Here is a 27,750-nt window from a genome sequence, read left to right on the forward strand (position 1 = left end):
AGATTAGGCTAGCAACCTGATAGAATCTGGCAAGGACTGAAATGATGGGGAAAACAAGGATTTGGAATGGGTCATGATAAGGGCAGCAGTTATAAAAAAGGTATTTATGAAGGGTGGATGAAATGAAAGTGATGAGGAGAGCAAAGGAAGTTGAAACTGGATGTGACAAAGGCCTGGATGAAAGTTCCAGCAACCAAAGGGGCAGAGACAATACTATAGATGTGGAAGGTCTGTGCGATGGAGAGGATATGGAATTAATAGCTCGGCTGAGACAAAATAGGACTGAGGCTGTAAGCAGTCAACTACAGAGAGGGTAATGGCAAGAGTAATAAGAGTTTCAGAAGATGGTGGCTATGTCTTTTTGACAATGTAATTATGGCATAACTATGAAGCAATGATGGACAAGCACATACAATTTGCAGTAACACACATGAAATGCTGGAGGAACTCAGCAAGTCCGGCAGTGTCTATTGAGGGAAATGAACAGTCAACATTTTGGGCTGAGACCCTTCATCTATCTTATTTTGAAGATTATTTTTCCAAATATTCATGACCCTTAAGTACATCATTACTTTTAAATTTTGTTTAAACTTACCAGTCACACACTGAAGTTTCTGCCCTCTCATCCTACAGGCATACAGCATCTTAAAAACTATCCTTTGAATGATGGGTTCATGCTATCCTCACAATAATATATATAACTCAGTGATATCTCTTTCCTCTTTGTCCTTTGATATTTTTCTTGCAAGATTTTTGAATACTGGTTTCTCTGATCTTTCCTGAATCATCTGCATTTCTTGTTCTTACCTGGTAAATTTATTACTGTAACAAGGGCTTTTTCTTCTGATATTTTATACATTTTCACCCTGCACATGACTAAGTCAGACTTAAGCAGTTTTCTTATTTCACATAAAGTATCAGACCATACAGTGAATACACAAGTCTGAATTCATGATGTTTCACCACACACCTGTTTCTTTCCAGTGTTGCACATTCTTGATCACATTCCAGTCTGCATGGAAAAACAGCAATTTAGTTACTGGATAGCCATCCCGACCCTTGTACTACATTTCAAAACCTCAATAACCCATACAAGTTTTCAAAATGTACTTAATTCAGGACAACAGTGTTGATTATAGTTAATGAGCACCAAACATGATAAACATTAAAAGTAATACAATAATGAATCCTCCTCACTCTGATAATGTAGATCGATCAATCAGCAAAATATAGTTTGTAGTTTGTAATTTCTTTCAATTTAAATTTTCAGATTGGTAAATTATTAGGGATAAAACTATTCCCTTACAGCTAGTGTTCTGAAACTACCGAAACTATTCAAGAATGATTTACCTCGTTTGTTTAATTTCTTTCTTAGAAATGAGTCGACTGATTTCCACAGAGTCTCCAAGTTGCATGTCAGAGAGTTTACTAGCCATGGAAATAGCAGTTATCCTACAAAAAGAACAAGCAAAGAACAGAATATAAAACTAAGCAACTTGGTATCACTTTATGCTGAGATATGATTCTCACAAGCTATAAGTGGAAAATTCACAAGCAGAAGGAATACAGTCAACTACATTTGCTGAAATATTACATCACTATCATCAATGTCTGATATTTTAAAGATTAACAGAAGGAAGTCATCTGGAAGTTACTCACTGTTTACCTACCTAGTATTACCCTAGTGATCAAGGATATAACATGTAGTATGAAGTTGAGCCCACTCTTGGCCTCTAAGATCCATCAGCAAGCCAGACTTATTGGCTGACAGGTAACTCAATGCCTAACCTAGCTATCAGATTATCAAGGCTGCAGTTATCAACAAATGTTACCTTGGAATCAATGTTAAAGGCTTTTATATCCTTTTACTAATATCCTTAAAATGGAGATTTGTTCTTTTGGCTCTGTCACTTCCTCGTATGGTATATTCTTCGGGATGCAGCCATCTTTCGTCCTGTACATATGCTCAAGCCAGAGATCTACCTTGCTTCATGAATTCTAGGAGACTTGGTAACTCTGCTTCTGAAAGGACTGTTACGTTGGAAACTTTTTCCTTCAACTTGAGGCAAAAAATGTATTGCAGACATTGAAGGTGGAAATCTGTGTCTTTTTGGCAGCTATATATATATATATCCATGTTTCACTGTTAGACAGCAAAATGCCAAGTATGCAGTTGTTATTGGCCTTAAGGATCAAGCTTGTTATCCTTCCATACCTATTTTGTTAATAAGGCAAAGTTGATGGCTGCCTTTCTAATGTGCATACTTCATTCTTTGTAAAGAGATATGCCTGTCACAATGCACCCAAGATAGCAAAATTTGTTGACTGTTGTAGAGTCTGATCATGGGCACAGACACTATATCTTGCCCATAATAGCGAGGGAGAACATGGTGCGGTTAAGTGAAAGATGATCCATGAGTCATTGATGTTCTATCCAGGAAACTAGTACAAAATAGTTTGTTAGAGATATAATTTAGCAAACTAAATTGGCCAATCCTGAGGAAAAGAACTTTGCAGACATGCTTCCTTCACACTCCAGCCCAAAACTGTCAGTTATTCATCATTTAGTTTAGCTGCATGTTCAATGTACAATTTGCAATTTCACAATGGAAGTAATTCAAACCTCTGGTAATTACTGGAAGCTTCACTGCAAATCATGACCTCCTTTCTGCGTTGACAACGGCAATGTAATATTACCTGCAACACAACAGATATACTGGTTAACAACAATGATTTTAAAAATCATATTATGATTATTTTAAGTATTAATCTAGATTTCAGTCACACTATTTCCCTGTATTTAAAACACTAAAGGTCTGACTACATAACGTTGGGGCCAATTAATGTAATCATTTTGATCAACTTAGTTTTTGTAACTTTATTACACCATATTACACTTCTTAAAACAAAAATGATGCTACTGTCCCATGGGTTTGCATATGCCTCAGGTGATCCTGAAGGAAAGTTGCAATAGGCAATACAGTAATTCTCCAATAATCTGCTATTCAACTATTTAGAAATCCCAATGGATCAGTATCTAGCTCACCAGGTGATGTTTGCTATGCTCCCTTACCACTCATCAGGACCTTGGCTCCTGTGTTCCCTTTAAACTTAGCTGGTTCAATGGAAAAGTTATTATAATAGTATGTACCATCTAAAAAAAAAGGTGAATTAAAAAGGTAGCAGGGTATTAATAGAAGTAACATCCAATAGCCTGGAAAATCTGGCAGTCCAGCACCAAGATCCCAAAAGTGCCGGGCTATCTGAATTTTACTGTTGTCCAGCATAGAAACAGGCCCTTTAGCCCGACGTATCTATGCCAACCATCATGCTAATCTATACTAATCCCACTTTCTTGCATTCATTCTATACCCCTCTACGCCTTGTTCATTCAAGGATCTGTCCAGATGCCTCTTAAATGTTGTCACTGTTCCTGCCTCAACCACCTCCTTTGGTAGCTTATTCCCGATACAAACAACTATGTGTGACAAATTTACTCTTCAGATCCCTTTAAACCTCCTCCCTTTCACTTTAAATCTATGCCCTCTAGTTTCAGATCCCCCCCTCCCCCACCCCACCACATATTTAGAGATGTTAAACAAGACCATATCTGCCTCCCAAGGGGATGCACAGAAGTTCTCCTTGCCTCCTGGCTGAAATCCCTCCCTCAAACACAGCCATGAAAAAAAAGTTTAATCAGTTGCACATTCATTTGCTTAATGATTTGTACAACAGCAGAGACTGTACTTCAAAATTTAACTCACTGGCTTCAAGGTTCCCTGAAACGTCACCAGGTATTATTCAAATGCAACTTATCTTTCAAAAGACTTAGTTTTTTTTAAAACAGTAACTGTGCATTGCGATTATACCTCTGCGCGACATGGCACCTTTGGACATGGTGAACCTGGGTGGCATGGAGACGAACACGGGTGATGACAGTCAGGTCGTGGAATGGTACATGGCTGTTTACATTGCTCCTCAGTACCACAGTCGCCTTTATGACAAATCTTCTTACATTTGTGCATTCCACAAGGTAAGAGTTTGTTACATGCAAGCCCACAGGAAATGCCAGAAAGGTGGCAAGGAATGTTGCTCCGCATCTGGAAATAAAAGCACTGTATTAATCAGATATGGCATCTGTTTCATCATTCATATACAAGTTCCCAAACTGTCATTTCATTAAATGAGACCTCAGTGAACCCTATAATTAGCTTTAGAAATGAACAGTTAGTCATTAATGAAAAGGATAGTGAAATTTATAGCTTAAAGACTATAAATTATGGGACAAGCAAATGATAGCCACAAGATACAAGCAAACTAATACCTGCAATAAAACAAACAAATATGAAATAAATGGGCATCAAGGAGAAACCTTCCAGTGGTTGGAGTCGCATCTTACAATGAGGAAGATGGATTTGACTGTCAGAAGTCAATCATATCATCCCTAGGCTGTCACTGCACAAGTTTCTCAGGACTGTGTCCTGAGCATAACTACCTTCAATTGCTTCATCAGTGACCTTCCTTCCATCACATGGTCAGAAATAGTGATATATGCTGATGATTAATGACATTCATTTCAATTTGCAACTCCTCAGTAAATGGCTGGAGTCATGCCTGCACGTAGCAAGCGTAGACAACATTCAGGCATGGGTTCATAAATAGGAAGTAACATTTATGCTACAAGAAGAGTCAGGTAATGACCACCTCCAACAAAAGAGTCTAAACAGTACCCCTGACATTCAATTGCCATGTCCCCCACCATCAATATCCCGAGATCTTAAGATGAAATTAAAATTTGCTCAGTACCTCTTTCCTAACTCTTGTAATTTTTCAAGTTTGTCCCCACTTTTAAATTCCCAACTTGCATCTATTTCTGGAACGTCACTTATATTCTCCATAGCAAAGAATGATGCAAAATATTTGATTAATTAATCTGCCATTTCCTTATTTTCCATTACTAATTCATCAGACTTGCTTTCCAGAGGACCAACGCTCACCTAAAACTTTTTCAAAATATCTATGGAAACTTTTACCATTAAATTTCTGGCCATCTTTATCCCACACTCATTGAATGGCATACTACAGAGATCATGCTGGGATCTTCTTCGTTCGTGTTATTCATCCATGACTTTGACATGAATGTAGGAGGAATGACTAGTAACTTTGCAGATGACACAAAAATTGGTGGTGATGTGGATAGCAAGGAAAGCCAAGGCAATAACAGGATATAGATGAGGTGCAACAAAGGGGAGAGGGATGGCAGATGAAATTTCATCCCGATGTGTGTGAGCTGATGCATTTTGGGAAGTCAAACTGGGGTAGGACGTGTACAGTGAATAGTAGGGTACTAAGGAATATTGATGAACAGAGGGACATTAGGATTGAAGTCCAGTTCCCTGAAAATGGCAACAGTTAAATAGAGTGGTAAAGAATGCATGTGGCATGCTTGCCTTCATAGGTTGGGGCACAGAATATAAAAGTTGTAATGTTATATTGTAACTTTACAAAACACCCTTTGACCATCTGTGAAATATTGTGTCCTGTTCTAGTTGCCACACCATAGACAGTGTTGTCTGATTGGATGCTAGAGAGGAGGCGGCCAGGGGGTTGACCTGGTGGAGGTATATAAAATTTATAAAGGAGGCATCTTTTTCCCATGGTAGAGATATCAAAAATAAGAGGGCATTGGTTTAAGATAAGGGGAAGGACTTTCAAAGGGTATTTGAAGGGAAAGTTTTTTTTTTAAGAACACAGGGCGGTTGATAACTGGAACTCACTGCCAGAAGAGGTGGTGGAGTCAGACACAATCACCATGATTAGACAGGCACTCAAACAGGCAAGGCATAGAAGGACCTAATGTAGACATATGGGATTGGTCACAGATAGGCAAGGAAGTCAGCATGGTTGTGGTGGGCCAAAGGGCCCATTTCTGTGGTGTGACCTTATGACTATGACTTCTGAACCTACAAAACTCGAGAGAATAAATGGTAAGCTTAGGCAATCTGTTTTAATAATTTACTTCGATAAATTTAGTGAACCTAGTAGGGTTTGATCAAAGTTTTCTATCCAATTGAAGCAGAACTCCAGTCTCCTTGAGATAAAGTCACTCCACTGACCTTCTTGATTTTTTTTTTATTTCCCTCCGTTAGAATTTAATGATGTATACCTGGACATGTATATCCTTTTGTTTCTCTACACTTCCTAGTCTTTCGCTGTTAAGGAAATATTTTGATTTTTAGTTCTTGTACCAGAAGTAGATAGCATCACATTTCTCCATATTTAATTTCATGTCTAAATTTTCCCCCGTCACTCAAGCTGTCCTAATCCCACTGTAAGTTCTTACCCATTTACACAATTTACTGCACCTCACTTGATGGCCATTAGCCATATGCAAAGCCGAATACATAACTCTTTACTCTGGATCACTGATATTCAAGATGAAACATTCAGGCCCCAGTTGAGATCCAAGGTGAATACAACTTGTCACAATCTGCCAATGAGTTCATTCCCTTCATCCCTTACCTCCATTTACTTCCCTCCAAACCAATTATCAACCCATGGCACCTAATGGCCATTCTCACCACACCCACCCACCCCCACCCCCCAACAACAACCCCCGTCTGTGCTTTTAATTCTACTTATAATCACTTGTACAAAACCTTTGAGTATCCTTGGAGATATTCAATAGAAATTCAAGCTAAAAACAGGATGTTGGAGGAACTCAGCAGGTCAAAGAGCATGTGTGGAGTCAAAAGGTGCAAGCTGATAATTCATGTTGAGACCCTGCATCAGGACTGAGAGGGGAGGAAAGATTGCCAGTATATAGCTGTATGAGGGTGGGTGGGATAAAAGCTGGTAGGTGATAGGTGGAACCAGATGAGGAGGGGTTGATGGGCAGATGAAACCAAGTTCAGGGTGGGCTGGGGTAGGACAGAGGCTGGTAGGTGATAGATCCTCCTCAGATGCTGCTTGACCTTTTCTTCCAGCATTCTGTTTTCTGTTCCAAATTCCCCTATCTGCAGTTTCTTTTGTCTTCAGACATTCATGACCTTTCATCAAACTTAAACATCAATTCTTTTTCTCTCTCTACAGATGCTACCTAACCTGCTGAGTATTTCTAGAATTTTATGTTTTATTTCAGATTTCCAGCTTCTGCAGTTCTTTTTTGCTTCTGGACAAATTTAGACTGATTCTCTTATATCTGTGCTTTGTCACTTTTTCTCTCATGGTAGAATCCATCATTCCATTCAATAACATTAAACTGATGGATCCAATGTCTTGGTTTCTTAAATCATGGAATAACATTTGCAATTTTCTACATCAATAAGTACAAGTTCTGAATCTAGAGCACAGCCACCGAGTCCACTATGACCATCAAGCGCCCAACTATACAATCCCATTTTGTTCTCCCCACAACTACCATCATTTCTCCCCAGATTCTACCTCTCACCTGCATACCATGAGCAATTTAAAGTAGCCAATTAACATACCAAGTCACAGCCCTTTGGGATGTGGAAGGAAGCCAGAGCACCCAAAGGAAACACAAGTGGTCACAGGGAGAATGTGCAAACTTGACACAGACAACATTGGAGGTCAAGAAAGAACCTAGATCTTTCAGAAAGAGCTCTGAGTTAGTGCCACAATGGGTTCAGTTTGATATTTCTTGTGCAAGACTTATTTTTAATTATGTTCTTTTTGTTTTGTTATACATGGATCTCTCAGTCTGTTGGGTTTCCACTTAACCTTGCCCCCATGTAAAAATTGTTAACAGCAGATAGTAATATACTTGCTGGATTCACCAAAGCAACAGTCACATAAGAGATGGGTATTCAGCAGTTTTCTTTTAAATGCCTGGTATGTCTTGGAGTTTCAAATCTCACAGCAAATCACACTTTCTTCAGATACACTTACCTCATGTTTCCCCATGCACCATTTTTGAGTGAGGTAGGTACAAGGTGGGCATTTCTCTTCACTGTGGCAATTGTGAAACACTGCCAAAATGCAAAAAGGGAATGCACAAGTATGTCTAAAGCGTTTATGTACTATAAACAACTACATTTCATAATGTAAATTAAAAAATTGTGGATTTACCGCAGTAAACTAAGGTTACAATTGTAGAGAAAAACATGAAAAGAATAAAACATTTTTAGCATTTAACTCATATAGGAGCAGAATTAGGCCATTTGGCCCATTGAGTCTACTCTGCCATTCAATTAAGGCCGATTTTATTTTCAACCCCATTCTCCTGCCTTCTCCCTGTAACCCTTAACCCCCATACCAATCAAGTGCCTATCCATTTCTGCCTTAAAGACACACATGTAGCCTTCTCCTAGGAACAGGCTGCATACATCTGTAACTCTCCCACCTACTCATTGGCCAGATAACCTACTTTACAGTTTATCCCTACAGTCCCCCCAGTTATATCCTATTAGAGACATCCCCCTTGCTTCTGCAGCTTAATGATCTCCTTTTGTTTCCTTTCCAGTTCTAACAAAGGTTTTTCAACCTGAAATATTAACTGTTTCTTTCCCATACATGTGGCCTGACCTACTGAGAATTTCCAGCATTGTCTGTTTTTATTTTAGATTTCCAGCATCTGCAGTTTTTTTTTGATTTTCACCTATGTGGGATTTAACTCCATATGATAACAAAAGTCTTCTGCACTGACACCAACACTCTTGTTCATAACTTAATTTTACTGTTCCACAAATAGTTCCTGTATATTTTCTTTCTTTCCCAATCGTCTGTAGCATTCTCATCAAGAGTGAATCCAACTTTATCAACTTCAGCCTCAACTTTTTAAGATGCCCACGTGCTGCCACCCAACTCTGGTGTTAACCTTTCCCTGGTTAAATCACTTCAACTTGGCTTCTAATCTGGTCAAAAATAGTGTTCAGTGTAACTGTGACTACGACACAGTTTCCTTAACCCCTTTTCCTTAACCTTTTCCTTTTCCTTAACCAGTTTCCTTTTCCTTAACCAGTTTCCTTTTCCTTAACCCCTTTTCAGATTTTAGTCCTATTCATATTCCAACATTCTTTCTTTATGATGCTGCCCTCTTTTGGTTTAAGACTTAACTGCCCAAATACAGCAGCATTTCTACAATCTCCCAATAAATCCAGAATCAGTAGAGATTTGCATGAAGACTCGCAATTCCTCCATGCTATTTTTCACCTGTACTTCATCCATTGTGTTAAGGATACTGCGTTTGTATCTTTATTTTCCTTGGACTGAACCTGGTGTTTTTCCAAAGGGACCTTACAACATACCACACACAAACTCTAACTCATTCTGAACTCTGCTGTCTCCTGGTAAGTCCTGATCTTTGTCTGTCTCCACTGCCTCAATGTTCCTCAGCACACTCATTTAAAAAATTCACAATTTTTTCATTTTTCATGATCCTGCACTACCCTCTCACACCTCATGTCTCTGCCCCATACCCTCCCAATTGATGCTTATTGTACATTCACATAGTATCTTATAATTTGTACATAATCTGCAGTAAATTTATATGTTTTTAAATCATATATTATGATAACTATTATATTGACAATAACAAAACATTAGTCACTTAATGGACAGCTTGAAGTCATTCTTCCTTACCCGGATGATCACACTCATGTTCCCTGATGCAGGGCTTTTTGCACTCGGGAGGTCTGGTGCCACATGGCACTGGTGGATAGATTACTGATGCTCCACAATGACATGTCAGTTCATCAAAACCTAAACAGCAAATATTGAATTAATTGTAGGAGAGCTACCTGACAAAAGTATGCAATGTCAGACAGTGGAAACATACAGTTTACACATAAAAATGATAACACGTTTGATGAAAATGAGAGTTGGGTGATGAAATGAAAGAATTCAAATTTTAAACTATCTAGCTGCCCATCCACTTGCTCCTGGAACTAGCACAAGAAACAGCTTTAGAGGCTCTGTTGATATTCCAGGTGAGTGGCATGCAGTGGATTCTGGAAGTGTCTTACCAAAAGATACTCCAGGTGAGAAGCCAAGTAGTTTTCCTGGTTACGAAAAATAATTTTGCAGTATTGCCCCAAATACTTTAGTAGGTTTGGCAAGCAAATAGGAAGGGCAACTGTATTTTGGCCTTTATTGCAAAAATGTGTAAGAGTAGCAACGTCTTGATCCACTTTATGTAGAGACCCAGCGAGACCACATCTGGAATATTGGCTTGGTCTGGTTTCTCCACCTAAGCAAGGATATACTTGTGATAGATGGAGTACAATGAAGATTCACCAGATTAATTCCTAGAAGTGACAGGTTTGTAGTACGAGGAGAGATTAAGTAGACCATACTGCCTTGAAAGTTTAGAAGAATAAGAGGCGAACTCATTGAAATCCAGAAAAGTCTTCAGGAGCTTAACAGTGTGGAGGCAAAGTTGATGGTTCACTTGGCAGGTCTCTAGAACCTGGGGTCACAGTCTCAAAATAAGTGGTTGATCATTCAGGATAAGAAATTTCTTTTGCCAGTGGTTGGGAAGTCTTAGAAACTCTCTACCTAGGAGGGAACTAGGAGGTCACTCAATAACAAGAGATCAATAGATTTTTAGACATCAGGGAATCACGTAAAGTGAGGCTGAGATAAAAGATCAGCCATTATCTTACTGAATGATGGCATAGACAGGAGGAACCAAATAGCCTATACCCACTTCTATTCCTTATGTTTTATATACAAGGCTTCTTCTGTCTTCATTTCAGCTGTAGACAACACAGTTTATTCTAAGCATTAGCTTTCTTATTTAGGACTATAAATAACCTAAAAAAATAATTGAAGGCCTTGTTTACTATTTTAAGTATATTGAAGATTGGCACCTCATCAGACAAAACAGCTGAAGGATTATGCCTCTTGATTGACAAAGTATGCTTAATTTTGCAGTGCAACAGATTTAAAAACTTATTGAGCAAACACCTCCCAAGTAATTAAAAAGATCACAAAATCTCCTGAAGAATTTAGACATTTGCTTCGCAAATTGTGGAAAATTAAGAGTAGTTTTCAAAATGGATAATCTGTTCCCAATTATCTAAAGCAGGCAGACTCTGTAATTACGTAATTACTTACTTGGGATAGACATCTGCTATCTTTGTATTGCATGGTCAACTGAAATATAAACCTAATAAATTATTATGTGCTTCATGGACACTAAAAGTATTAATGAAACTCATTTGCGACATTCTACATACTACTTTGCCAGCAATTCTGACAGTTTCCACGATGACAAGGCTCCTCACACTTGTGCTGTCCGCAGTTAAGCTTGCGTCCACAAAGAAGAAGGCACTTGTGTTCTGTGTCCTTGGAAAAAATGAGAATGAAATGAATTGGTTATGTTACAAGTAGCATTACAATTTCTAAACTATTCCAAATACAGAATCTGAAGAATTCAAGTTGATACAATTAATGCTTTTATGGAACTATACCAGTGTGTTTTAATATTCCTTGAAGCAGAAAGCAAGAAAACAAAATGCAAGATGCATCATAGAGATGTAAGACGAGCAGAAAAGGCAGGCAGATGGAGAGCCAAAGAAATTGTGATAAGCAGGTAGAGGAGGAGTGAAGAGCACATTTAGTAAAGGTATAGTGGCATGCAAAAGTTTGGGCACCCCTCGTCAAAATTTCTGTTACTGTGAATAGCTAAGCGAGTAAAAGATGACCTGATTTCCAAAAGGCATAAAGTTAAAGATGACACATTTCTTCAATATTTTAAGCAAGATTACTTTATTTCCATCTTTTACAGTTTCAAAATGACAAAAAGGAAAAGGGCCCAAAGCAAAAGTTTGGGCACCCTGCATGGTCAGTACTTAGTAACACCCCCTTTGGCAAGTGTCACAGCTTGTAAACGCTTTCTGTAGCCAGCTAAGAGTCTTTCAATTCTTGTTTGGATGAATTTTGCCCATTCTTCCTTGCAAAAGGCTTCTAGTTCTGTGAGATTCTTGGGCCATCTTGCATGCACTGCTTGAGGCCTATCCACAGATTTTCGATGATGTTTAGGTCGGGGGATGGTGAGGGCCATGGCAAAACCTTCAGCTTGTGCCTCTTGAGGTAGTCCATTGTGGATTTTGAGGTGTGTTTAGGATTGTTATCCTGTTGTAGAAGCCATCCTCTTTTCATCTTCATCTTTTTTACAGACAGTGTGATGTTTGCTTCCCGAATTTGCTGGTATTTAATTGAATTCATTCTTCCCTCTACAGTGAAATGTTCCCCGTGCCACTGGCTGCAATACAAGCCCAAAGCATGATCGATCTACCCCCATGCTTAACAGTTGGAGAGGTGTTCTTTTCATGAAATTCTGCATCCTTTTTTCTCCAAACGTACCTTTGCTCATTGCGGCCAAAAAAGTTCTATCTTAACTTTCATCAGTCCACAGGACTTATTTCCAAAATGCATCAGGCTTGTTTAGATGTTCCTTTGCAAACTTCTGACACTGAATTTTGTGGTGAGGACGCAGGAAAGGTTTTCTTCTGATGACTCTTCCATGAAGGTCATATTTGCTGCAGGTGTCGCTGCACAGTAGCAGTGCACCACCACTCCAGAGTCTGCTAAATCTTCCTGAAGGTCTTCTCCAGTCAAACGGGGGTTTTGATTTGCCTTTCTAGCAACCCTACGGGCAGTTCTCTCGGAAAGTTTTCTTGGTCTTCTAGGCCTCAACTTGACCTCCACCATTCCTGTTAACTGCCATTTCTTAATTACATTACGAACTGAGGAAACGGCTACCTGAAAACGCTTTGCTATCTTCTTATAGCCTTCTCCTGCTTTGTGGGCATCATTTATTTTAATTTTCAGAGTGCTAGGCAGCTGCTTAGAGGAGCCCATGGCTGCTGTTTGTTGGGACAAGGTTTGAGGAGTCAGAGTATTTATAAAGCTTTGAAATTTGCATCACCTGGCCTTTCCTAACGATGACTGTGAACAAGCCATAGCCCTAACAAGCTAATGAAGGTCTGAGACCTTGGTAAAAGTTATCTGAGAGCTCAAATCTCTTGGGGTGCCCAAACTTTTGCATGGTGCTTCCTTTCCTTTTTTTCACTCTAAAATTGTATAAAACAAAAATAATACGCTAATCTTGCTTAAAATGTTGAAAAGAATGTTTCATCTTTAACTTTATGACTTGTGGAGATCAGTTCATCTTCTACTCAATTAACTATTCACAGTAACAGAACTGTAAATGTGTGGTGGGAAATATCGTGAATCTTTGCCACAAGAATCCAACTACTCTAAATTAACATGTTGGCTTAAATATTTCATTGTCACTAAGTGAATCTTTTCACACAATACACAATTCCATTTTAGGGATCATCCAGTATTTTAATATTGTTATGAATAAAATCATTGGGCGATGTTTAAATGTGTTAGATGCAGCAATGAGTAGACAGTATTTGGTAGTCACATCATAACACTGAGCTGAGAGATGAATACAACAAAAAAAAAAGTCATTCATGTTTTTCTTTTTGTACGGTTGAATAAATAAGTTCCCGCAGCTCGCCCTGCTGTTTTTCCCTAATACCTGGTCTCATGGCTGATACCAACACAATAATTCAGATGCATGACAACATCTACACTGATCATGACTGCAATTTTGTCCAGTGATAATGAGCAAAGTTACTGAAAATATTATAAATCACATTTTACGGTCCTTTGATTAAAAACTCTGAAAGATGTCAGTATATTCTGTCAGAAAAGTTTATATTTATCACAATGCATTATTTTGTCACTACATTGTCTCTGCATTAAAAAAAAACAAAACTAGCAATAATGACATCCCAAAAGCATTTTCTTCTACTTACCACACAGCAAATTTCATTACACTTATGGCGGCCACAAGAGCGTTTCTTATTGCAGCGCTTGTCACACAAGAACAGCAGATCTGCTACACAAGAGAATTTATTTTTAAGCATGGGGGGGATACTGTTTAAAAAAGGATATGACACAGGAGCTAGAAGACCTAGCTCTACACAATGGATAATATCCTTCCAATGATACAATTACATAGCTAGTACAATAAGAACAATAACATCCGCGACAATATCAAAAAATAACATGTTTTGTAATGAGTAGTAAGACAAAGATCTGAATGCCAAAATATAGCCAATCCATTCTCCATAAATATCTTAATTAATGCTTAATTTTGTAATTTAAACAAAACTTTAATTTAAATGGCTCATTGTTATGCAAGATTTCATTCGTGTTTTTGATATGGGTAATTAAAAAAATAACAAAACCATTTTAAGGATGTTTCATTTTAAGCAACATTCTGATCCTTTTCCAAAATTCAACTAGCTGCATTAATGGTAATGCCACAAATCATAGAGCAGTATATGTAGAATGCACTTCAAAAAAGCAGATTGCTATCCTGTTTCTCATGGTCAAAAAGGTAATTGCAGTTTTTCTGTTGAATGCAGTGTCATCAGCTATAAAACTGCTCAGCACAGAGGTCCTGGATGCACTTCTAAACTTTAGTAACATTAAAAAGAAATCCCCGATATCTAATAGATTACATTTACACCAGATCATAATGGAAACGCAATGTCTGATGATGGTGGCTCTGTAATTTTGTGTTCATTTCCATTGGTGTGCTTTGGAGCTAGGTGGCAGTGGTTGTGGGCTGGTGTGGAGTAAAAAGTATGTACATTACAGAATCATATTTAACTGCAGTGCATAAAAGTCTGAAGTACATTCCTTCAGTTCTCAACAATAATCCCTAATTAAACATTTACTGGATGATGTGAACAAAACTTTTAAAATCAGTCCTTATGCTATAAGAAAACTTCTCAGAAGAGGGATGGAATGAAGCAAAAGTAATTCAATCACCATGAGCTCTTTTAAATGAACAATTTTACAGTGGCCCTGGAGGCTGCTTGCCTCATCTAAAAATCGCAGTCCAAGTCATAGAGACCTACAGCACGGAAACAAACCTGTTGGCCCATTGAATCTGCACCAACCATCATCTATCCCATTCTACATTATTCTACATTAATCCCATTTTTCAATCTCCCCACATTCTCATCAACTCCCCCCAGACTCTATCACTTATCTATACCCCATGGGCAATTAACCTATCAACCCGCACGTCTTTGGGATGGGGGAGGAAACCCGAGCATCTGTTGGAAACCCACAGGGAGAAACTCCACACAGACAGCAAAAGGTCAGGATTGAACCTGGGTTCCTGGTGCCGTAAAGCAGCGGCTATAGTAGCTACAATCCTGTGCCACCTGTGAGTTTGAGAAAGAGCAACTAAAAATATAAATGTCCATTCATTTTTAAATAAAACATAATAAGTTTCGAACATCTTTTTATCCAAAATGAAAAAAATACATGAAACAAAGAACAGCTATTGACATCCCAGTGCTTACCTTCCTTAGTGATATTGGCACAAGGAACATCCTATGGAGAAGATGACCAATCATTACACAAGCTGAAATCTTAAAGGTGACTCAAAATTATTTTTATTAAACTATGCAGGCCAACTGCCAGATCATAAGCAACCAATATTAAGTTTTTTTTCTCTCAAACCTTAAACCAAATCCAGAACTTAATAGCAAATCTATTACTACAATGGACAGTAATGCTATTTTAATTGGTGGCAATTTAATGTTTTTTTTAAGTTTAGAACATCTACTATCCGCCATCCTTTATGCTGCTAATTACAATAATTTTGTGACATGTTGCAGCCGATCGTGAATCTTCACACATCTCCTGCGGGTCATCCACCGTAATTTAAAAAAATTATATAGATGTAACAGTCAATGGCAGAAGTGCATTAGTATGGCTAATGACACAAATAAATTGGACTTAATACTTTACATATCTATCCTTTCACTTTACCTTCTTCTTAAATCCGCACCGACAATTAATCACTGAAGTTCCAGCACAGGATCCACATTCTCCTTCATGGCACAGATTACTACAAGTATGAATGAAATCTAGATTTCAAGAGAAACAATATATTAATTCTAGACACGTAGCTTCATTTCGCACTTCCAGCAGTTACACAATCACCTGAATAACACAGAAAGGAAGCCATAAAATAAACCATTGAAGGAAGAGATAGCTGTGAAATAATATATTGACAGAGAAAATAAAATGAATGATGGGACGCCACTCTTCTGATCTCTCGATCTCCCAGACTGAACCTTTGTGCTGTGCATCATATCACAGCCTAAGGCTGATACATCTTATCAAGAATAAAAGGAAAAGTAATCTGAGAGGTCAGTCACCAAGCGACAACTCCTTGCAGCTGTTTGTCCAGAAGCAGATAATCCATTTTCTGAATCTCACAGAATTACTATTCACAGATACAACTACAATATGCCAAAATTACATTCACCAAAAAATTGCACAAGACTCTCAATGGAATACATCAGTTTCCCAACTTTTCCCAATTTGGTCACATTTACTTTGGTGACCGCTCCTAATGAGCATCTAAAATGTCTTGCTTTTTTTGTGGCAGACTGCTTTCCTCCAGAAGCCAACATGTGGCGGTCCCATTCCTTGAATTGCTACTCTTACCCTCCTTTTGCATCCAAAAAATAGTCTGTTACTAATGTTTAAATATTATACGGCAACAAAGGTTCTACTTCGAAGTATCCAAATGTCATTAACTATTCGGAAACTAAATCGTTCAATGTTGGACAACAGATTATGTATTATCATAGACACTCCAATAGCTTTGACCTATTTCCAGGATATTTTGATAGATTATTAAAACACTCACCGCAATACAATTACCACTAAGCATTATTACTGCCAAATGCCATGTAGAACAGCAGTACATTAAAATGAAGAAAGAAACAGAGAGTTAACAGTTCAGGTCAATGACCTTACATTAAGTGAAGGGTCATCAGTCTGAAACACTAATTCTGCTTCTCTCAACAGCTGCAGCCTGACCTGCCAAGTACTTGCAGCCTTTTTTTTTGTTTTAATTTCAGATTTCCAGCATCTGCACTTTGTTTTTGTTTAGTACTTTACAGTAAACTCTCATTTACCCAGTATTTATGTATCTGGAATTCTGATTTAAATGGCAAAAATTTCTAAGAATATTGAGAATTTTATACAATTGTTTTGAAAAATGTAAATTTGAATTTGAGCCTAATGAAACGTCATTAGAGTATCAAGAACACAATGAATAAATTGCACTGCCCTTTTGATATTTAGAATCAAATGATTTAGTTTAAGTGGTAGCCCAGCCCAAACTAGGATCTGTGTAGAAGTCTATTTATAACCTACATAAGATCTTGTTGTTATAAAAATAAGCTTAAACAATGAATTTTATTTTGTGTTATGCAAAGTAAGTGCGAAAAGACAATTTTAGTTTATTTACAATTATACAAAAGGGCAAGGCAATTGTAGGCTGATTAGCAACAACATCCTCTTTGAAGATTTGACACTTCATGTGATGGTGAAAAGAGTCATTCATTTGATTTATTTTTGCTGTATTTTAAATTAATACTGTTTAGCCTTAAAAAATAGAACTGCAGTGCAACAACATTGTTATTTAAAAGGGTAAGGAAATGACACGTGGTTGGGCAATTTATTTAAAGGTTTATACATAGAATGCTAGTTTGTGATGTACAGCATTTTTGAGGAATTCTCATGCAGCCAGCATACTCAAGCAACTGGCACCTCATTACTCCATGGATGCCAGATGGCTGAGTATACTGTATATAGTGTTGTCAAGTTATTTAATCATAGAAAATGTGAAAATGAAAACTTTAATAAACTTCAATAATGATTAAGTAATATCTACTGATGATTAAGATTGAAATCTTACTTTTAAATACTTCTTAAAAATGATTTTAAAACACAACTCAAAACGATCTGTTCTTCTCACCATCAGAACCGCAGGGCAGGGGTTTTGCCACATGTCTTCCCACATGATGGTACTGGTTCAGTGCAGTTCTTACGTTCAGGATAACCGAGCTCTAAAAGTTTGGACAATGGGGTCTGCCCACAAGGACAACTGTGCACCAGGCTTGGCAAACGTGGACAGAGCTGACATGCAGATGGATGGCACAGCTGAAGACAATTATGGTTTCCACAGGTGAGCTTCCTAAGGAAGTGAACATGTTTAGGATCCATGAATTTTTTTTTTTACAGTTAGAAAAGGAGTCATGTTAACAGAATATACCAGGCTGATACTTGCTTTAATACTGATAACTACCATGATGCCACATACATTACGCTCGTAGATTAGGACCATAGAAATTTAAATGCTTCAGTACATAATTTGCAGGATTAATGCAAGAAGCATGCATTCAAGATAACCAGAGTGATAAACTGAATCCTTTTCAAAACATTAATTCTAATTATCTTTTTCTAATTTAGGCCAGATAACAACATGGCACAGATAAGCAATCATGGCAGATGAACATTTCAGAAACTTGTGAATACATGAGAGTGAATAGATAAAACAGTTTGAAAAATTGCATTGAAATGTCTTGCATCTCAATAGCGATTACAATGATGAGGATAAACAAGTAATACTGATCACAGAAATCAAAACAGAAACTTCTAGAAATACTCAAGTCATGGACTTTCTGTGGAGGGAGAAACAGTTAACAATTGAAGTTGAAAACCTTTTAGTAAACCTAGAAATCAAACAAGTTAAAGAAAGAGGGATGAAGGGAATGTATGTGTCAGGGTAGAGATAAAAAGAAACTGAATGATGCAAGTGGAGTTGGTGCTGATGACTATAGTGAATGTTAACTGAGGGATGAAATTTCTGTTTGTCTTCTACTTTTATCACCCTCAATGGTTTCATTTTTCTCTTCTTGTTTTTTTTCTAAGTGTTAACCAAAGCCAGTTTCTGCAGCTATATCCCTTTCCTTAAGGAAGATAACTAGCTACTCACCTGATTATAGTCATTCCTTTGTTCTCTCCACCCTCCCTCTTCCCTGCAACCTAAACCTAGTTTGACTTCTAACTTCTTCAAAGGCCATCAACATGTAATGTTAATTGGTAGTGACAAGAGTCTAAGAAATACTCACTTTACTGAATTTAAATAAGAATTTGGTTTAAACAAAGAGCTGGGGAATTAAGAAAGCACCTCTGGGTAATTAGAATACTAAATAATCAATCACACAAGAGATTCTGCAGATGCTGGAATCTGGAGCAACACACAAAATGTTGGAGGAACTCAACTGGTCAGGCAGCATCTATGGAGAGAAATAAACAGTTGACATTTCAGGTTGAGACCCTTCATCAGGTCTGGAAAGGAAGAGGGCAGAAGCCAGAATAAGAAGGTTAGGGGAAGGGGAGGAGCACAGGCTGGTAACTGATGGGTGAGTCAAGGTGAGAAGGTGAAGGTAGGTGGGTGGGGGGAGATGTAAGAAGCTGAGAGGTGATAGGTAGAAGAGGCAAAGGGCTGAAGGAGGAGGAATCTGGTAGGAGAGGGCAGTAGACCATGGAATAAAGGAAGGAGGTGAGGAAATAGATGGGCAGGTCACGAGGGCAAGGAAGGGGAAAAAGAAGGGGGGGAAGGGAGTCACAGGAATGAGGGAAGAAAAAGGAAGGAGGGGAAGAAGGGAGGGGTTACTGGAAGTTAGAGAAATTGATGCTGAGGCTGTCAGGTTGGAGGTTACCAAGGTGTTGGAGATTACCAAGGTGCTGTTCCTCCAACCTGCATCTGGCCTCAATGTGGCAGTAGAGGAGGCCGTGGATAGACATGTCAGTATGAGAGTGGGATGTGGAAATGAAGTGATTGGAAACTGGGAGATCCTTGCTCGTGCGGCAGATGGAGCGAAGGTGCTTGATGCAGATTGGGTGACCGCTTCATTGGGTCTCACCGATGTAGAGGAGGCTGCACCAGGAGCACTGGATGCAATAAATGACACCCTCAGATTCACAGGTGAAGTGCTGCCTCACCTGGAAGGACTGTCTAGGGCCCTGAACGGTGGTGAGGAAGGAGGTGTAGACAAGTATAGCACTTTGTATGGCTGCAGGGATAAGTGCCTGGAGGGTCATCAGTGGGGGGGGGGGGGGGGGGGGGGGGTGGGGTTGGGGGGGGACATTAATCAAACAGTGACATTATTTTAAGAATATTCTTTATTGTCAATTTGATAAGTTGAGGCATGGCAGGCCACCCCAAACTTGTGGAATGCACAGGACGTGCTTTGTCAGACTTCCTGTGTTCATGACAACTACAAATGCAGGAAGTGTCATCAGCTGGAGCTCAGTTCTGGGGTAAGCAAAACCTGCATAGACCTGGGATCAATGCCCATGGGGGAAGGTCCATTCGTGCCATGGAGGTTTAAACCAATTTGGCAGGGGATTGGGCACGGGAAGGCAGCATTACAAAAGAGAAAAATGGTGTAAAAAGCTGCAGAACTGGAAACAAAGTTTTGGATAGAAGCAGATCAAGAGATGTAAGTGTAGGTAGCAAGGCTTGGTGTGCTGCATGTGGAATTAACCACTTGGGATTAATTTATTGAGTCCTGGCCAAAAAAAAAGGTCACCAAATGGGTTCTATGTAGTCCTGGATACAAGGTGTTCAGGAAAGATAGGGAAAAGAAGAAAGTGGGTACAATGGAAACATTGACTATGTAGAACATTGTAGCGCCAGCAGTACTATTCTGGCCCAATGAGGGAAGAAGCAAAGTTGGACTTGATTTTGGGAGTGAGCCAGGCCATGTGGAGTAAGTATAAATGTGGGAAACAACCTATAAAGAATAATCTTAAGGTTTAGAATAAGTATGGAAAAGAATACAGACCACTCTCAAGTAAAAGCAGCTAACTGGAGTAGGACCAATATCAATGGGACAAAAATGTTCTAGCTAAGGTTAGCTGTCAAAAGGGATCTGGACAAATAACAATATACTTGCAGGCCTACAGTGAGAGGGTGAAGAAGTGGGACTTACTGGATTGCTTGTGCAAAGAGAGAGTACAGACCAAATGGCTTCCTTCTTGCTGTGGTTCTTAACTTTGTTTCTCTCTCCACAAGTACTGCCTGACCTTCTCAGTATTTCCCAGCATATTCTGTTTTCATTTTAGGTTCCAGAATCTCCTTTTTTGCATGTCAGACACTGATTAGTGCTCCACCCTATGAGACTTGCATGGCTTTGGCTCACTGTGGCTTTCTAACTTAGCAATGTCTGGGATTTAATGAAGCTGCTTGCAATATTCACATTACAGTTAGGGCAGTAGTCAGACATTGTGATGTTATGGATATGAGGTCTGAAACTCTCTCGATGTTCTTTGTGATGTGAATACTGCATCATATTCCATCCCTAGTTCACCTCATTTGCTGCTAAAACCCTTTGAAACCTTTTTAACTCAACCCTTTAACTTGTTTTCAAATGTTTTCACACTTTCCTACCTCTGCAAAGGTAGGGGAGAGGGGGAGGGGCGGGGGAGAAGAGTCGGGGAGGACGGGGGGAGAGAGCCAGCAGGGTGGGGGGGGGAGAGGAGATGAGGTTCTGATTTTTGAAGGGGAACAGGTTATAGATACGTAGGTATCTAGCTTCATCAGGAGAGATGACTTCTACTTGCAGACCTTCATTATAAACCAACACATTCTCTGACTCAATATTGCCCCTTTGTCCACTATATTAGTTTATTTTAAAATTGCATGTGTTTTACTTACCTCCCACAAGGTTTCTGACATGAAAGTAGCCATTGCCGTCAAATGAATCTTTATCAGTTCCGCAGGGCACCTCTCGAAAAATAGCTCCACAGTAGCATGCTGGATATAAAAATGAACAATAAGAATCTTAACATTTCAGGACATGATAGTTCAGGTGTTGTTGGAACATTGTTGAATTACTGTACTTCAACAGCTTCATATGCATCATAGAGCTTAAGCTGAAGTTGCATCGTGGTTTTCGTACAGAAACAGGACATTCGGCCCAAGTCCTCCCCAACCGTGTTTGTACTCCACACAAATCTTCCCTACTTCTCTTCATCTAACTACATCAGCACGTCCATTTGTCTCTTTCTCCTTCATATACACTTACATTATTTGTCATAACTGCTCCTTACATGTTCCACATTCTCACAATCCCCCTTTGGCAAATCTATTTTCTTGTGGATTAATGATGACTATTTTATGGGTCACATCAATCCATTCATTAGATAATTCTTTACCGGGACTTGTTTGGGTAGCTTCATATAAGTCCTGGTTTTGAGCACAGGGGCCAACCTAAGCCGGTAGCAACAACAAGTTCTGCAGTGTATTTTATCATGTAATGCAATGTCTATGAAGAGTGAACGGGTGAGGTAAGGAAAAGATGCAACTTTATATTGAAAAAAAATTTTTTCAAAATTGGATTAAGACAGGTATGAGGAGAAAGGCAATGTGTTGTAGCAGCAAAATGTGGAAGGTAATGGACATCAATGAATTCCATGGAAACCATATCTGGTGGTTTCATCAACAATCTACCATACAGTCAATCGATGGTTATGTCAGTAATAAGGACTGGGCTACCTACCTTGCTGAACTGTAAGTGGACATGGCTGGCACTTTCCTGTATGGCATACTTGGACACATGTATGCTTTCCACAGTTCAGGAGATTTTTCACATATGTTTTTGCACTGAATGTTTCCAGGCTGACCACAGCGAACTGACTGACTGTTGGAAGGAGAAAAATACAAGTCCTCACCAAGATTCAAGAATCTACTTTCTCAAACAAAATAAACATAAGGGAGCATCAGTACATTACAAATTAGTAATTGACTTTTTTTTAAATAAAGTTATGTTTCAATGTTACTTTAATGAAGTCAGCAAAAACATCATTAATGCAATATTCAGGACAAGTGCTATGATAAAGATTCAGGATTAAGTTTCATTGGTTTTGTAAATATTTTTCAAATTATAAATCAGTATCATGTAATTTCTGTACCAAATAAGAAGAACAATTAAGTGAAAAATATATTTAACTTCTTAAAACAAAACTTGGCTCAAAGCTAAAAAATTTTCTTATCGGACAGCTTTGGATATTTTCTCCCCCCTCAGCTATGCTTAAAGAGTCAAGATACCCAACTATTCTATTAAAACAATATGGTTTTACTAATCATTCTATACATGTTTATGGACCTATATAGGTGCAGAATAGAACAATGGCTGCCGGGGAAGGCATCAGTCAGTTGTGGATACCCTCAGATCTATACCAACTTGGGACCTAGGCCAGACAAGCAATTTGGAAGTAAAGTGTGCCAAACTTGGACCTAGGCCAGACAAGCAATTTGGAAGTAAAGTGTGCCAAGGCTCTGGCACAGTCTACAATCCTCTCGTCATGAAGTTGGTGACCGAAAGCTGAAGGACTGCAACCTTATATTCCATTTTAAAAAAGTGGCAGATAAACCAGCAGGTTGGCAGCGGAAGTGGGAAGTCTTTTAGAGACAAATATCAGGTACAAAATTAATCAGCAGTTCTAAAGGTTAAAAAGTCAGCATAGATTTGAAACAAACAAGTAATTTTTTGTTCCTAACTCAGTTCTTTGATGGGGTACCAAGGAGGGCTGATGAAGACAATGTGGTGGAAGTTGCAAATAGAATTTCATGAAATGCCAAATACCAAAAAATAGAAAATTTGGATTCAAAAGGATGCCAGTAGCACTGGTGCGACAATAGCTGAAGAACAGAAAGCAGAATGCATGCTGCCTGGTCTTTTAAACAGGTGGAGGGTGAGGGACATATTTTCCTGAGGGATCCATATTAGGATCAGAGGGATTTGAGACATTTTATGAATTTTCTCTTGGTTATATCAGACATTACAAAGTTTGCAAATGAATTGAAGCTGAATATAAATACAAAAAATTTATGCTAAGTTTTATAAAACACTGGTTTGAAAGTACCGTGTTCAAATCTGCATACCACACTTAGAGATGCGTGTCAATGTCTTGCAAAAGATGCAGATGAGATTTAGTAGCATGGGTAAGGGGTGGTGGGTAGACAGTGGTTGGATCATCAGGTCATGTGTTCTGTTTGGATAGTAGAGAGTTAAGGGAATATTTGGTCGTAACATTAACAAAAATGAAATGAAGAAAAATTACTGTCAGAGGCAGGAAGACCTTAACTCTAATTTCCACATCTGATTTTTGCTTTTGGACCCAAGTTCAAGTTGATTAGCAAATGGATCAGAAGCGACAAAAGAAGGTAACCGGAACACATGTTTAAATCAATTTAACATGATATCAAAAAAGAGGAAATGGATAAATTTTACCCAAAACATTCCGCGCCCCCCCCCCCACTCTGCAATTCATGAAGAAAGAGCAGGGGAATAAAATTAGAAAAACTGTATCAAAGCCACCAACTAAGTCCTGACACTGATTGTTCATCATGTCCTTTTCAGTTTTATTATTCCGACATAGTTTTTGATAGTGATGACAAATACCAGAGAAAAAGACGTGACCAATACAAAGGCACCTTAATGAGTTGCTTACCTTGTTCTGCCACATTCACATGCTTTTGTCACAAATGCAGGACAGGATGGGCATGGTCCAGGATGGCAAAGGCTAAAAGGATAGATTCTGCTTCAGAGGTTTTTACTTGCAATAGCAATATAAGGATCTTTATTCAACTTTAACAATAATACTTAATTTTTTGTTTAAAAGTGTGTGTGTGTTTCAAAAATAAACTGTTGGTTTATTTGGTGGAAAAGTGGCTGATATGACATTTGTACTTACACAAAACCAGCTAGTCCCTATTCGGTTATAAAGCTGCAGAGATCAGCTGCAAATTTGATAGGGGAATTTAAAATCCTGCCATATGGATTAACTTATTCCTGTTATTAAGTCCTCCCTGGTTTGTCATAAATTTATCAGACTGGACCTTGTATACAATATATATATATTAATTACACACACGTATTACATAACACAAACCTGTCACTGTTTAGATTTCTGAGCTTCATTTAGCCTTCAGAGATGATTTTCAGTCAGAGGCCAAGACTTTCAACGTTGGTTGAAACAGGGTACATTGGAAATGAAGCAAAGGTTGAAATAAATAAAGGAGGATGGACAAGAGAAGGAATGGGGGAAAAGGTAAGACAAGATGAGAACTTGAAGTAGTTTTGGTTCTTTATTTAAAGTTGTTTACATGTGTATAGTTTACTTGTGTAAAGTTAGCCTTGACATTCAGTAGTTTTCTCACTGCTTATCAAGCTAGGATAAATTTATAATCTAATGTCAATAAAAACTTTCTCAGGTATTCCAAGAGCAATGACTGCTGTAATATCATTAACATCTGGGGACATGTGCACAAAAGTTTTGGAATTTAGTGGGTTACTTCCCCAGCACCACCAAGCTTTGGCCAACATGGATAAGGATCATTAGAACGGAAAGGAAGATAATTGCAATTCATTCTCAATAGATCTTATAGTATGATCATTGATTGTTCTACACTGGAGCTGCCAGACTTTCAGAGGGATTCATTTCTCCAAATTTAGATTTTCTAGACCAGGGGATATTTTAACGTATCACAACATATCTGTGCCAATAATCAGAGGACACTGGGAAAATCTAGCTACTAAGATCGCCAGTACACAATTAATGTCAACTCTGAGATGTAATTTCTTTTTAGTTTTATTGAAAATGGTTTATTATTCATAAATTCCATCAGTTCTCTGATAACTATTTCTGAGCCAAAAACTCAACTGAACAAAGTTCTTGCTGATCATCATGTCTGAATATTACTTACATCTGATGATTTAAAAAACTTGAAACTAATCCAGTTCAAGTTAATAATTATTCAGAAATCTAATTGCATGGAATAATTACCAATATTTAACTCTAATTATTATGTATCCAATTATTTTCAAAATTGTTTGGGAGACTGGGCTGGGTTGGAAGAGTAAAGGCATCTGGACTGAGTTACAAACTTGAAGTTGGTTATGTTGCTTTCCTATGGAATGTAATGCTATAGATTGAGTAGAGCAGCATTGACAATATAGTGGGAGTGAGTGAAATTAATTCCATTTTGAGTGTGATACTGCAACTTAAACTGTCATATTGTTATTTTAGAGGCCTCCACACTGGACAACGGTAAACTGTATAGCGGAATTGCAATGTGTATATTAATCAAGAAATCAACAGCATTGAATAAACATTTATATCTTAAACTTAGAGACACTGTGATTACAATCCACTTCTTTCATGATAAAAAAAATCATAATAACCTTTGGTTTGAAAGAACAGAAACAATAGCACTTTTAAGAACTGGCACCCCTCTAACTGAAATCAGGCACTAATGAAAGACTACACAGAACATTTTTTGCATGTATTAGTTTAGAATATTAGAAATAGAAGCAGGAGCAAGTCATTCAGAATCTCACGCCAGCTCTGCCTTTCAACAAGATTATAGCGATCTACTATCACTTTCCTCCACCACAATCCCGTATTTCCTCACTTCCTTAATAACTAAAAAACCTCTCTATCACTGTCTTTTTTTTTACTTATCAACTGAGCTACCATATCATTTTTGGGTAGAGAAATCCAAACATTCATTACCCTCTGGGTAAAGACATTTCATCTTGTCTCCATCTTGAATGGGCAGCTTCTTATTTGATATTGACCTCTGCTTCTTGTCACCGAATCCAAGGGAAATATCAGCTCTCAAGAGCCTTAACAATTTTGTAGACTTAGTGAGATCACCTCTCCAACTAAACTCCATGAAGCAAGGGGCTGAGTTGATTTAATCTTTCCTCGTGCAGCAAGACCACCATTCCAGTAATCATCCTGGTGAACTATGTTGTACTCTATCTTTCTAAATTGTATCCTCCATTTTACATCCCTTAACAAAGAGAGACTGTCTGGTTCAAAGGTTATATAAAAACTTTAAAAAACTAGCAACAACTGAATTGCAGTTTCACATGAACCAGCAGCCTTTTTTATGATCAATCTGACAAATGGATTAGCTAAACCAAAGCAATTTCCTTCTATTAATTTCTGAATTTCTTTCTCAATGTCCTTTTTAAAACAAATTCCACTACATTTATTTTTTTGGGATTCTCAAATATCTTCCATTTACGGGCAACGAGGGAAATTCCCAAATTGTTAGTTAGTGAACCTACTAATGCCAAATGTATCCAATGTTAATTTCATACCAAAGTATGGTGAAAAATGGAACTGAAATTAGTAACATACAGTAAATGAAAATAATGCATTTACTCTTATGTAGAAACAATAAAAAAATCTTGTCCAAAGGAAATATTAAAAAGACTAGCAATGTATCAAGTGCAAAGTGCAGTAACAATAAAAACCCAGGAGGATGCATATGTCATTGTATATTTTTGTGCTTACATGTTACATGAGTGAGGACAATCACTTCCAGGTCGTTTCTTTCCACAAAGCTCTCCACAGCTGTGAGGTATTTCATTTCTGTTCCACTCTGGATTGTTCACCTTGCCTTACGAGTACATAGAATACAAATAAAACATCACCCACACTTCAGTTTTGACTCCTTAAAAAAAAAAGCACCGCAAAACAACTGGAGACAACGAAATAGCATGCCTCAGGACTACTGGTTATGACTCCAGGCTGCAATTCATCATGAAGTATATTAAATATGAGAAAATGTGTCTTGTGAATTTAAAAGGGGAAAGCACATTGAACACAATAAGCAGACAGTTGAACTACTAACACAGTTTACTTTGGACTTCTAAAAGATGCTGACAAGAACCCATACATGAAAAAATTTTGGAATGCACCTCATAAATGAATGCAGTAGAGGTAAAATGGTAAAGCTAGAGCAGATGAAGTAGTCTATAATTTGTGCTGCTCGTGCAAGATTTCTCTTTCCATGGATGT

General features: G+C 38.2%; 1 protein-coding gene and 1 long non-coding RNA gene across 2 annotated transcripts in view; one reads left to right on the forward strand and one right to left on the reverse strand.

The window, feature by feature from the left end:
- The window catches only part of nfx1 (nuclear transcription factor, X-box binding 1), a 47,770-nt gene that overhangs the window by 8,356 nt on the left and 11,664 nt on the right, over nt 1-27,750 (reverse strand). Inside the window, 18 exon segments of the mRNA XM_052016800.1 lie at nt 971-1,012; nt 1,351-1,452; nt 2,624-2,697; nt 3,870-4,100; nt 7,912-7,991; nt 9,604-9,723; nt 11,202-11,310; nt 13,797-13,879; nt 15,363-15,393; nt 15,835-15,932; nt 17,840-17,864; nt 17,866-18,058; nt 21,590-21,611; nt 21,614-21,688; nt 22,434-22,515; nt 22,517-22,574; nt 24,388-24,459; nt 27,244-27,349. Of these exon segments, the coding sequence (XP_051872760.1) occupies nt 971-1,012; nt 1,351-1,452; nt 2,624-2,697; nt 3,870-4,100; nt 7,912-7,991; nt 9,604-9,723; nt 11,202-11,310; nt 13,797-13,879; nt 15,363-15,393; nt 15,835-15,932; nt 17,840-17,864; nt 17,866-18,058; nt 21,590-21,611; nt 21,614-21,688; nt 22,434-22,515; nt 22,517-22,574; nt 24,388-24,459; nt 27,244-27,349 (1,603 nt within the window).
- Nucleotides 1,690-22,668, forward strand: LOC127570896 (uncharacterized). Its single transcript, XR_007956419.1, has 3 exons — nt 1,690-1,771; nt 17,846-18,049; nt 22,552-22,668. It is a non-coding gene; the product is annotated as an uncharacterized LOC127570896 (long non-coding RNA).

The sequence above is a fragment of the Pristis pectinata genome, chromosome 5 (assembly GCF_009764475.1).
Source record: "Pristis pectinata isolate sPriPec2 chromosome 5, sPriPec2.1.pri, whole genome shotgun sequence".
Classification (NCBI taxonomy): domain Eukaryota; kingdom Metazoa; phylum Chordata; class Chondrichthyes; order Rhinopristiformes; family Pristidae; genus Pristis; species Pristis pectinata.